Raw genomic sequence first — 13,749 nt, 5'->3', positions numbered from 1 at the left:
TAACCTAATACCCTCTTCCTTGTGGCTGGTGGTTAGATATAGGAAACCCTTTGGATTCCAGGTTCCAGTAATTGGTTGTGGGGCCTGACACCAGCCACTTAGTGGCCTCTTGCTTCCTTGTGCAGATCTGTTTTTATCCCCACCTTCGTGGATTGCTCCTACTTAGGCTACCTGCACTTCACCCCCTTGGTTAAAAGGGGATTAGTAAATGGGTGTTAAAGAAAGGTGTTTAAAAAATATTGGTATCAAACTGAAGCTTTCTCCTAAATGTAATAAAGGAATTGAAAGTATATTATAGGAGAGGATGGCGAGAAAAATTAGGAAGTGGTCATTTTCTTTCTCAACTAAATACTGCTGGGTGTCTTTCTAATTTGAGTGGTTTTCTATGAGTAAAGAGAGTATTCTTGAGTATTCGGTAACACAGTTGATTATGTGAAGTGACCAGGGTGCTTTGGAAATTAGGCCAGGGTGGTTTTATGTATCTATTTAGGAAAACTGCAGAGTGCTTACACAAACTAGGTACTGAGCAAGTGTTAACAGAATTGAATTGGACTAAGCCTTATATTTAGTCATCAAAGGCACTTATCTCCCCTTCTGTCTGAAAGTCCTTTAGTTCCTTCACCTTCCCACCCTACTGTTCCCTCATTTGCCAGTCTAGACATTAATAATTAATAAACCCCATGCTGTACCGAGCTATCCATACTTACTAATGCTTTTAGAGTTGATGAAATGCTTTATGGTTCTCCTTATGGAGGAAGGAAACAGGTTTGAAAGGTTAGTCTATAAATGATGCTTGGCTGTACTCTTGGCTTTCAAGTTCTACTTCTTTAAGTGGAAATAGTTAAGCCTCCGCCCTGGCATTTTTCAGCCTTGCTAGTAGTAGGAATGTCTTGTTCTCCCTTTTGGGGACCAGCTTGCTAAACTCCACATTGTGCTTCAGTTGAACTGACCGTTGGATTCTGGGACATGCCTCACATTATCCTGTGATTCACTGCCCAGATTCCAGAGAGTTTCAGTGGACTTATCTGTCTTCCTCTGAGTGGTGAGCTGTGTGATTCAGAGTCCAGGATTCCAGGGAGCAGAGATGGAGAGGAAGATTGTTAACTTCAGCCTCTTGCTAGCCACTTTGAATAAGAATGTAATTCTGACTTATGATAGGAATATATGCATTTGACTTTTTCCAGTGGATAAGTAAGTTTACTTATCTTTAAGAATAAATTGATTCTTTTTGAAGGAGGAAGAGAGTTCTGTATTTTTCTAGCCCTCTCAAATCCTCACAAGGCCTCTTGAAGGAACTGGCCTTGTGATTGACCAAATATTGTTGGAGACATGTGCCTAGCCAATTCCTAATATGAGTACTTAGTTAATGTAGGCAGATGGGTATATGTTTTCTGATGTGCCCTGTCATTCAGGAAGTGATACCCACAGGAAAATGTCTTATGACCCAGACTAGCTTGAGTTGGCTGTGGGGTGAGGGGAGAGGGCGAGTCATATGATAAGAAGTGGCATCACTTGAATAGCATATTCACTTCTCTTTCTTTGAAATGACCGATTTGGGGGACTACAGGGACTGAGAAAGAGGAAAAACAACCTCAGAGAGCTAACCTGGGGAAGAAATCTTCAGGAGGGAGGGCCATAGTTTCTAGGTTGCAGCAGTATCCCCTATTTCCAAGGACCTTTGAGGATTAAGTTACTGTCGTCTAGAGAAGATGGATTTTTAATTTTTGTGACCTCTCCTGTCCTGGTCTCTTGCCTATCAGGATGACTTAAGAGAACCCCATTCTAACCATATTCCTTTTACTGCTGTGATTATTCTTTTCTCTTGCTTTCTTATTTTGTCATTTCTAAACTTTTTATTGTAAGATTTCATTAACATCCAGGGGGTGAGATAGTAAGGCTGATAGAGGAAATCAACCATCAATGAAGAAATTTTCTTAACCTCAATCCATAATACTTTACTAATTTCCTTTCAGTTGATAATTTTTTGATTCTGCATAATTGCTGCAGAGCAATAGTGTATCTGTATGTACCTTGGAAATTGGGGTTTGATGGTGTTACAATCTGTTGTGCCACATGTACCAGACTTGGCAACTTCTTTGGCTACAGTCCTTTGTATCAGTGGGTCTCCTAGCTGCATACATAAGCTGGTGTCTTCCCCTTATAAGTTGGGGAGAAGTCAGTGTCTAACTCTAAGTAGAGGCTGTCTGCCCAGGCCCTCTCATTTCTGGTACTTGGAACCATGCTTCTAGATTAAAAACTCCTACTTGAAGTGTTCTTCACAGGTTTAATTAGCTGCCTCTGTGGGCAAAGAGACTGATCAGGAGACAAGAGCTTCCCTTCAAACCTGTTTTTCTTTTCCCCCATGGTATTTTATTTTATTATTTATTTATTTTATTTAATTTAATTTTCCTGCTGACCTGGTTTGTGAGCTACTTTAATCAACTTGCCTTTAACATCCTCTTTTTCTTTTGTCTGTGTAGAAGATCATTGCTGTTTTCAAACCCAAGAATGAAGAGCCCTATGGGCACCTTAATCCTAAGTGGACCAAGTGGCTGCAGAAGCTCTGCTGTCCCTGCTGCTTTGGCCGTGATTGCCTTGTCCTCAACCAGGGCTATCTTTCAGAGGCCGGGGCCAGCCTGGTGGACCAAAAACTGGAACTCAACATTGTACCCCGTACAAAGGTCAGTGACCTGTCTCCAGAGGGCCTTACTGCCTTGACAGAGTTTTCCTGGGCCTAAGCCCTGCTACATGTTAAGTTAGTGAGATCATTAGGTCCAGTGAGCGTGCTTATGCCCCGAGTTTAGGGTTTTCAGCCTCTTTTGTAAGGGGTTTGTGTATGGAGAGCTAGGTTTAAACTCATAATTTGATCATCTGCTGAAAGTTGTCCTGAGAAGGATACACATAAAATTTTGCCTACAATTTCAGGAAGTTTACTGACACTGTGATGCACATTTATGGGCTCCCTGCATCTGTGGATCCCAGATAACCTTAAGCTGGTTAGAAACCTAGCTACTTTTGTGGCTCACTTTCTTAGATTTCCAAGTCATTCCAGAATTTAGATACAGTCTAGAATGGACTAGCTGATACCAGCTAAGCACTTATGTAAGGTCTGGCAAGGAGGACTAGAATGGGCTGAGGTTTAGAGTAAAGATCTGGCCTGACCACTACAGGGAACTGACATGGAATTCTACTTCTTCATCTTTATATTATGGAATTCTGGTACTTATCTCAACATAACAAAATTGGTGTCCCAGGAGGCAAATCCACACTTATAATGGATTTACACACACATTATATGTGGTATAGACAGTTGAGGTTCTAATGAGGGTCTGGATCATATCCCCTCAATTCAACCAAAATGCTTGAATACAGAATTAATTACATATAATATCAGAAAACTTATTGAGGCCAGGGTAAGAACCCCTGTACACATATTTGCAATTGTTTTGCATATAATTTCAGTAGATGATTCATCCATTTGAAATTCATTCATTCAACCATTTGAAATTCATCCATTGACCCCATAGGAACCATGCCTCTAGATTAAAAACCTCTGCTTGAAGTATTCTTACAGGTTTAGTTAGCTGACTCTGTGGGCAAAGAGACTGATCAGGAGACAGGAGCTTCCCTTCAAACCTGTTTTTCTGTTTTTCATGGTATTTTATTTTAGAAAAGGAGGGAGGGAGAGAGGGGAGGAGGAGAAAGAAACTTCAATTGAGAGAGATACATCAATCAGTTGCCTCCTTTTATATATCTATATCTATATATCTATATCTATATCTATATATCTATATATATTTTATTGATTTTTTACAGAGAGGAAGGGAGAGGGATAGAAAGTTAGAAACATCGAGCAGCTGCCTCCTACACACCCCCTACTGGGGATATGCCCGCAACCCAGGTACATGCCCCTGACCGGAATCGAACCTGGGACCCTTCAGCCTGCAGGCCGACGCTCTATCCACTGAGCCAAACCGGTTAGGGCAATCAGTTGCCTCCTTTACGCTCCCGAACTGGGGATAGAATCTGCAACTTAGGTATGTGCCCTGACCAGGATTCGAACTTCGACCTTCCAGTGCACAGCACTGATCAGGAGACAAGAGCTTCCCTTCAAACCTGAGCTTCCCTTCAACTGAGCCACGTCAGCCAGGGCTTCCCAGAGTATTTTAGAAGAAAATGTTCCTGTTGTGGATATTTAACTGTGTCTGCTTCTTTGCTACCAAACTCCAAACAATAAGCCAACTAGATTGTAAGTATAGAAGTCAGGGACTGTTTGTTTGTTTGTTTGTTTGTTTGTTTTGCAAGGCAGACATCTTTACTCCTGTAGGAAGGTGTGCATGCACATGGTCTGGGAGCTCACCCGCTCTGAGCAGGCAGTCCACTCGGCTTTTTAATTCTGACGCCTTTTTAATTCTGACGCATGTCACCTGTCCCTCACTCTTGATTGGAGCTCAGGTTCACAGTCTTTCACGATTGGCTAATTTAAAGAAGGGGTTGACCTTTGCCATTTCAAGATGGCGGCCCCCAGGGGAGCTGCAAGTCATGCGGGCCAAAATGGCGACTGCCTAAACTGTTCTTTGATAGAAAAAATTACTTGTTTATTCTCACAATTCCCCCCTTTTCTTTATATAAACTCTTCAAACTCAGCTGACATTCATTGACTTTCATGCTCTACAGTGTCTAGGAGACCATTTTGCTGTTTGATCAATGTGGTTTCAATTAACCAGGGGTCCTCAAACTTTTTAAACAGGGGGCCAGTTCACTGTCCCTCAGACCGTTGGAGGGCCGGACTATAGTTTAAAAAAAACAACTATGAACAAATTCCTATGCACACTGCACATATCTTATTTTGAAGTAAAAAACAAAACGGGAACAAATACAATATTTGTATTCACATGTGGCCCGCGGGCCGTAGTTTGAGGACCCCTGCAATTAACCTTTGGATAATTCCTCTCATACATGGGATGATACAACATCCCATCACTGAGACTCCTAATCAAAGAGGTGAATATGGATACCATCATTCCCTTCCACTTTCCAAACCATTGATCTAGTGAATCAGAGAAAGGATCCTCAATTCCAGGATTCTAGCTAACGCATTAGCTAAAGCTGCCAATCCCTGTAGGGCCTTAGTGATGGTTCCGTCTGGCTGTGTTGTCAGGGATGAATGTACAGCACTGGCCCCCAACATTACACATACTCCTTTTTCTTCCAGAATCATATCCAAGGCCAACCTGTTCTCCCAGGTCATCCTGCTGGTGACATTTAGTTGTTCCTTTAACTGCGTCTTGAGTATAGTTAACAAACCTTTGCTAGTTATGGTAAATGTAATTAAGCCAACCACATTCTTGTTTACAGTGGGCCACCAGCACAGGACAGACTCAAATCCTGTGTTTCTCTTGCATCAGTTTCTAGCCTTAAACTCATTTGGCACTCCTCCTAGAACCCCAGTGGAATCTGTGTAAATATGGGGATCAAAGGAGCCCCTGAACTCTCTCTTTTCTTCCTAGTCTGTCTGTCCGTTGAAAAAGTTTACGATATGCCAAAGTGAAAGGGATAGCCCAGGGACCATTTCTTGAAATATCCTTCTTCCATTCTCAGCACCTCGCAAAGTACTATACTTACAGTAAGCATTCCATAAGGACCACCTGAATTGGTGAATGAATATCAAACAATGAGAAACAATACCAGCCCTGGCTGGTTTGGCTTGGTGGTTAAAGCATTGGCCTGCAGACTGAAGGGTCTCAGGTTCAATTCCCAGTCAAGGGCACGTACCTCAGTTGCAAATTCCCCAGCCACAGTAGGGGAGCATGCAGGAGGCAACCAATCGATGTGTCTCTCTTGCATCAATGTTTCTCCCCCTCCTCCCTCCCTTACACTCTCTCTCACAATCAATGGGAAAAATATCTTCTGGTGATGTTCTTTTTTAATCATTAAAAAAGACAAACAATACCAGATATCCCCCAACTTCAGGTCAAGGAGAGAATGTTTGATCACAATTCTGGGTATGTAGCTCTCATTTGACATCTAAGTCACTGCCTGGCTTTGTGCAGCTCATTCCTTCCCTTCATGTTTCAATCCTTTCAGTGTGCATATAGTTAAATAGCACACTCTAACTTTCTTGTATAATAATTGATGCTCCTATGACCTCCTGCCTAACCTGAAATCCTTCTACTAGGCCCCTCCTAAACTCTAGAAACTCTTTTAAATACTCTTTGCCCATCACTTTAAATATCCTTTCTTCACTAAGTAAATAACACAGTGCCCTTGGCCTATGCCTGACTGCTCTGCCTGTACTTCTGGAGGGCCGTGCCTAAGAATCAGAGGGCTTATGTTCGAATTCTGGCTTTGCAGGTTTTTAGTGTATTGCCCTTGTGCAAGTCATTAGAATTCCCCCCACGCTCAGTTTCCTTACTATAAAAATAGGGATATAAATAGTTTCTGTTTTATAGCATGGCTATTAAGATTACACAATATCATCCATGTAGTAGTAAAACATATAGCCTAGAGCCTAGAACAATGTAAACACTCCATAAATCTCAGCCTGTGGTATTTTTATGACTATTTTAATCATTAATGTCACCCCCCCCTCCCCACCCACACACAATCCTTTTCTTCCCCATCTCTGATCTTCCTCTTTCTCTGTTAGAGAACCTTAATGAGGCCTGAGGAACTTTTGCATTAAAAAGTCAGCAGCGTCCTAACTGGTTTGGCTCAGTGGCTAGAGCATCGGCCTGCGGACTAAAGGGTCCCGGGTTCGATTCCAGTCAAGGACATATACCTTGGTTGCGGGCACATCCCCGGTAGGGGGTGGTGTGCAGGAGGCAGCTGATCGATGTTTCTCTCTCATTGATATTTCTAACTCTCTATTCTTCTCCCTTCCTCTCTGTAAAAAATCAATAAAATATATATATATATATAAAAAGTCAGCAGCAACAAAAATACTTGTCTTCTATGAGACTGATATGACACAGTACTTTGCAAACTTAACAAAAAGCTGCTGGAGAATAGTAAGAGGAAGCATCTCTCCCTACCCTATCCCCGCCTCCCCACCCTGTGATGGAATTCTAGCCAGTTGATCAGAGCATCTGTTTCTAAGGAAACGGGGCTCACGCTGCAGTGGAGCCTCAAGTAGTAAGGCTCTAATTTTCATTTGGTAGCTGTCTCTGTTCTCTGTCCCAGTAAAGTTTCAGGTTATGATAATTTCATTAGTCATAGGGAAAAGGGGGCTGTTATGAAGAGTGATTGCAAATAAATCTGATGTGGGAAAAGGTGGTTTATGGCCCAAAGAACTAGGGTTTCACCATGTAAACTGGTAAGATAGGATAGTCTTAGGAAAGCCCTGTTTTCCCTTTATTCCTGGCCTGAGTTTCCCGATTTATAAGACAATGAGTGCCATTCTGCAATATCTTAAACATACATTTTAGGTACTCCTTTAACACTGGTTGATGTGTTAAAGGAGGGAAGGAGGGAATTATTTTGCCCCTTTCTATATCATTCATGGGCAAAATAATTAGTTTATTTGTAATGAATTTTGCAAGGCTTAGGAAAATAGTTTTCTTATAAATTTGATTTTGCATATTTATATGTGAAAATCCACCTGTTGCTGACTCTGAAAAAAAGCTTATAACTCATTTATTCATGCACTTAATATTTTTGAACATGTGCCAGACACTATTTGGGAATGCTAATGTGAGTAAAATGTTCTCTTCCTCCCCTAATTTCATTAGTCTTAAGAAAGATGTTAGCTATACATATGGATGATCACAAGGCAATGTGATAAGTGTGATAATAGGTGTACATATGGATTATGCATTACACTTGATTGTCATCACAATGTGACAATTAAGTATAACATTGATGGCCCATTAAATTTTTTTTTTGAATAGGCAATGCATGTATCTAGTGCTAAAATCAGAAAGCACAGGAGAGTAAATGGAGAAGAGTAATTCAGCTTTCCTCCCAACCCTGTCTTCCAGCCACTCAATTTCATTTCTCAGAGACAGCTGCTATTATTAGTTTCTTGTGTAATATTCCAGATATAGTCTACATAAATATTAATTGTGGTGGGGGAGATAGGGGGGTCCTAATATATTTTGACTTTGGGTGGTGGGCACATGGTTCAATATACAGATCTTATAACATAGAAACCCACACCTGAAACATATATATTCATGTTGACCAATGTTACCCCACTACATTTAATAAATAAAAATTTTAAATTAAAAAAATAAAACAATTCACTAAAAATTAAAATTAACTTTAATGTTTACTTTTTGAATGTGAATAATTGCACATCGTATAAAATTCAAAAGGAAATAAAAGGGTATAGCATAAATTGCAATTTGTTGTTTTTTTAATTCTCACCCAAGGATATTTTTACCATTGATTGTTAGAGAGAATGGAAGGGAGAGGGAGAGACAGAGAGAAACACCAATGTGAGAGAGATACATAGATTGATTGCCTCGCACATGCCCTGACCAGGGCCAGGAGCCTGCAACCAAGGTACGTGCCCTTAACTGGAATTGAACCTGGAACCCTTCAAGGCCGATGCTCTATACACTGAGCAAAACTGGCTAGGGCGCATTTTTTTTTTTTTTATTTGGAGAGAAACAGGCATTGGGCCATCTTCTCCTAATCCAGAAGGTAGTCAGTATAAATCATGTCAGCTGCTGTAACAGCTTCTGAATCACAGTGGTTTAATATAATAGGAGTTTATTTCTAGCTCACATCATAGAATCTTGCCAGTTAGGCAGCTCTCTGAGGTTCCATGTCATTCCATGTAGTGACAAGGTGTCTAGGGTTCTTCTGTGATATGGTTTGTCAACATTTCATTGGCCCAAACTGGTCATATACTCCATCTAAGCTGCTAGGAACACTGAGAGATGTATTCTTTACGTGTGCCCTAGAAGAGGAACAGTATTGGTGAGCATCAAGCTATTCTCTGCCATAGTGGGATAGTTTTTTAAACTTGACTCTACCTCTAACCTAGGTATCTCTTCTCTTTCAACTATAGGTAGTACACATGGCCAGTGAGACCTTCAACTATAGTGCCATTGACCGAGTGAAGTCCAGGGGCAAGCGGCTTGCGCTAGAGAAAGTGCCAAAAGTTGGGCAACGGTTTAACCGCATCGGGCTACCACCAAAGGTATAGACTACATTTATGTGATTTATCAAAAGTGATGACTTATAGTGCCATAGTCATCCAAGTGGTGAAGCAAGTTGTCTATAGACCAGGGATGGGGAACGTCCGGCCCTGCAGGTGGGACTCAAAATTCAATAAATCTAGGAGCTTTTTTCATAGCAACATAACTTTATATTAAGTGAATTATATTAAGTGAATGATGTTATAAATATCCAAATGGCCCTTGGCAGAAAAAAGATTCCCCACCCCTGCTATAGACTCATATATGGACATGTGAATAGCCTGCCCTGAGGCTCCTGTCCTTCATTTCTGTCAAGGGCCTAAAATCCTAACTTTCTCCCTTTACTCCTTTTGACCATTTGGTTGGGTTTCTTGAATTTGGACAGGCAATCACCATCACCGCCCTTTTCTCCTGTACTTGCAAGGAGATGAAGTAAACATCTTGAAAATGTTTTCCTCCTCTGATATAAAATTCACAAGACCTTAGTGGGTCCCTGGCTTACTCTTGGGATCTTTGAGTTTGGACTTTAGAGAAATAACTTTCTTCCTCTTTCTTGGTTGCAGGTTGGTTCATTCCAGCTCTTTGTTGAAGGCTATAAAGATGCAGACTACTGGCTACGGCGTTTTGAAGCAGAACCTCTCCCTGAGAACACTAACCGGCAACTACTGCTGCAGTTTGAACGGTTGGTGGTGCTGGATTACATCATCCGCAACACTGGTGAGCAGTGTAGTGGTCCTCTGCTCTGTGCCAGACTGATGAGACATAGGAGGAGGCCTGGAGCCACACTGGCCAGAGCCCTAGTAATTTTTATAGCAGCTAGACCTATCACAGGACAGTTTTGTCATTAAGTACCTCAGATAAGTGGATTCTTACAGTATTTGTCATTTTGTGACTGGCTTATTTCATCTATATATATAAAAGCCCAAGTGAACTTTACGACCGAACGACTGAAATGACTGGCTGGCCAGTCGCTATGGTGTGCACTGACCACCAGGGGCAGGTGCTCAGTGCAGGAGCTGCCCCCTGGTGGTCAGTGCACTCCCACAGCCAACCTCCCGCGAGCCCTCCCCCCAGCCAGCTGGCCCCGCAATAGGCCTCGATCACCAGCCAGGCTCAGGGACCCCACCCATGCATGAATTTGTGCACCGGACCTCTAGTTTAGTATAATATCCTTAAGGTTCATTCATGTTGTGGCTGAATAGTCCATTGTATGTGTATATACCACATTTTGCTTCTCTGTTAATGGAAGCAACTTAGGTTGCTTCCATATTTTAGCTATCTACACTAATAAAAGACAAAGATGCTAATTGACCATACCTTTGTTACCCCCATCAGCCAATCAGAAGAGTATGCAAATTAACCCAACAAAGATGGCTGTTAAATTTGCATACTGCAGGCAGGGTGGGACAGCACAATCTGCCACCTGCCTGCTGCCATCCGGGTCTGCTGTGTGCAACCCGGGGCAGTGCGAACCAGCACAGGATCCGGGCCTGCCATCTGCCACCTGGGGAGCGGGCCTAAGCCAGCAGGTGGTTATCTCCTGAGGGGTCCCAGACTGTGAGAGGGCACAGGTCGGGCTGAGGGACACCCCCGGCCCCCTCCGGCCAGTGCACAAATTTTTGTGCACTGGGCCTCTAGTTATAAATAATGCTGCTGTGAATATGGATGTACACATATCTCTTTGAGATATTGCTTTCAATTCTTTGGAGTATATACCAAAAAGTAGAATTGCTGGATCATATGGTAATTCTGTCTTTAATCTTTGAGAAATCACTATACTGTTTTCCACAGTGGCTATACCATTTTACATTCCCATCAACACCGCAGAAGAGCTCCAATTTTTCCACATCCTGGTCCATTTGTTATGTTCTGTTCTTGTTGTTTGTTTTTTATAGTAGCCATCCTAATGAGTGTGAGGTGGTATCTCATTGTAATTTTGATTTGCATTTCCCAAATGATTAGTTACGTTGAACATATTTTCAAGTGATTGTTGGCCATTTGTATATCTTCTTTGGAGAAATGTGTATTCAAGTTCTTTGCCCATCTTCCGGTCAAGTTGTTTGTTTTATTGTTGTTGAGTTGTAGAAATTCTGGATATTCATTCCTTATCATATACATAATTTGCAAATACTTTTTTTCTATTCTGTGGTTGCTTTTTTACTGTGTTGATAGTGTCTTTTGATGCAATTTTTAAATTTTCATGAAGTCCAACTTGTTTATTTTTTTGTTGTTGTTGTCTGTGTCTTTGGTATTATATCTAAGAAATAATTACCAAATTCAATATCTTGAAACATTTTGCCCTTTCCTTTCTTTTAAGAATTTTATAGTTTTAGGTCTTAGATTTATGTCATGGATCCATTTTGAGTTAATTTTTGTATATGGTGTTAGGGAGGGTCCAATCTCATTTGTTGAAATGAATGTCTTTCCCCCACTGAATGGTCTTGTCATCTTTGTCAAAAGTCATTTGATCTTATATATGCAAAGGTTTAATTCTGGACTCTATTCCATTGGTTTATATGTTTGTCTTTACACTGTGTTCAGTACTGTACTTCTGTAGCAAGTTTTGAAGTCAGGAACTTTATTCTTTTTCTAGATTGTTTTGGCTATTCATGGTCTCTGGATATTCTATATGAATTTTAGGATGGGTTTTTCTATTCTGCAAAGAAAAGTGTTGGGTTTTTTAAAAAATATATATTTTATTGATTTTTTAGAGAGAGGAAGGGAGAGGAATAGAGAGTTAGAAACATTGATGAGAGAGAAACATCGATCAGCTGCCTCCTGCACATCCCCTACTGGGGATGTGCCCACAACCGAGGTACATGCCCTTGACCGGAATCGAACCCAGGACCCTTAAGTCCACAGGCCGATGTTCTATCCACTGAGCCAAACCGGTCAGGGCAAGTGTTGGGGTTTTGATAGGAATTGCATTCAAGCTATAGATTGTTTCAGATATTAGTGACATCTTAATAATATTTTTTTCCTGTCTATGAACATGGGACATCTTTCCACTTTCTATGTCTTCTATAATTTCTTTCAGCATTGTTTTGTAGGATTTTTTTCTTAATCCTTACCAGAGGGTATTTTTCCCATTGATTTTCAGAGAGATTGGAAGAGGAACAGAGAGAAAGAGAGAAGAGAGAGAAAGAGAGAGAGAGGGAGAGAGAGAGAAACACCCATGAGAGAGAGACACATTGACTGGTTGCCTCCTGCATGTGCCTGACCAGGGCCAGGGATTGAACCTACAACCTAGGTATATGCACTTCACTAAGAATTGAACCCACGACCCTTCAGTGCATGGGCTGATGCTCCAACCACTGAGCCACATTGTCCAGGACAGTGTTTTGTAGTTTTCATAAACTTCTTTGGTTAAGTTAATCACTAAGTATTTTTTTCTTCTTGATGCTATTGTAAATGGAGGGTTATTATTATTATTATTATTATTTTCACTGTTAGTGTATAGAAATGCAGCTGATGTGTTGATTTTGTATCCTGATACTTTGCTGAATTTGTCAATTTTAACAGTTTTTGTGGAATCTTTAAGGTTTCTACATACATGATTATACCATATGCAAACAGATAATTTTACTTTTTCCTTTCTGATTTAGATGACTTTTTCTTTTTCTTGCATAATTGTTCTGGTCTTCCAATAGTATGTTGAATGAAAGTTATGTGAGTGAGCATCTGTGTTTTATTCTAAATCTTAGAGGGAAAGCTTTTGGTCTTTCACATTGAGTATGTTTGCTATGGGTTTTTCACATATAACTTTTATTATATGGAGGGAGTTTCCTTCTATTCCTAGTTTGTTGAGTGTTTTTGGATGTTGAATGGATGTTGAATAATGTCTAATGCTTTTTCTGTAGCAATTGAGATCATCAATCTGTTAATGTGATATTTACATTGTTCCATTTTCATTGGTTGAACCATCCTTACATTCCAGTAATAAATATTAGTCATGGTGGATAATCCTGGTAATATGCTCTGAATTCAGTTTGCTAGTATTTTTTTGAGGATTTTTTTTTTAATCCTCACTCAAGGATATGTTTTTATTGATTTTAGGGAGAGAGGAAGGGGGAAAAAGAGTGAGAGAGGGAAACATTGATGTGAGAGAGAAACATCAATTGGTTGTCTTTCATACACACCATGACCGGTGATCAAACCACAACCTAGGTATGTTAGGTATGTGCCCTGACCAGGAATTGAACCCGCAACCGTCTGGTGTACGAGATGACACTATCAACTGAGACACCCAGCCAGGGCTGTTGAGGATCTTTGAATAAATATTCATAAGGGATATTGGTTTGTAGTTTTCTTGTTGTATCTTTGTCTGACATTACAAAAGTAATGCTGGCCACCTAGAATGAGTTATGGAGTGTACCCTTCTCTTCAATTTTTCAGAATTGTTTGAGGAGGATTGGTGTTAGTTCTTTAAATGTTTGGTAGAATTCACCAGTGAAGGCATCAGGTCCAGGGCTATTATTTGTTGAGAGACTTGTGATTAGTGATTCAATTTTCTTACTAGTAATAGGTCCACTCAGATTTTCTATTTCTTTTTGGTTTAGTTTTGGTAGGTTTTGTGTTTCTAGGACTTTGTTCATTTCATCTA

At 40.6% G+C, this 13,749-nt stretch overlaps 1 protein-coding gene across 2 annotated transcripts in view; it reads left to right on the top strand.

Moving 5' to 3' along the window:
• The window catches only part of PI4K2A (phosphatidylinositol 4-kinase type 2 alpha), a 33,202-nt gene that overhangs the window by 7,891 nt on the left and 11,562 nt on the right, over nucleotides 1–13,749 (top strand). The window contains exons 2-4 of one of the 2 annotated variants that reach the window (XM_036336419.1): nucleotides 2,481–2,681; nucleotides 9,017–9,148; nucleotides 9,710–9,863. In XM_036336419.1, coding sequence (XP_036192312.1) covers nucleotides 2,481–2,681; nucleotides 9,017–9,148; nucleotides 9,710–9,863 — 487 coding nt within the window. The remainder of the gene's footprint in view (nucleotides 1–2,480; nucleotides 2,682–9,016; nucleotides 9,149–9,709; nucleotides 9,864–13,749) is intronic. The other variant, XM_036336420.1, reaches the window with a different exon arrangement.

Source organism: Myotis myotis, unplaced genomic scaffold (genome assembly GCF_014108235.1).
Source record: "Myotis myotis isolate mMyoMyo1 unplaced genomic scaffold, mMyoMyo1.p scaffold_m19_p_15, whole genome shotgun sequence".
Lineage (NCBI taxonomy): Eukaryota > Metazoa > Chordata > Mammalia > Chiroptera > Vespertilionidae > Myotis > Myotis myotis.
This window is presented reverse-complemented; position numbering and strand designations above follow the sequence as displayed.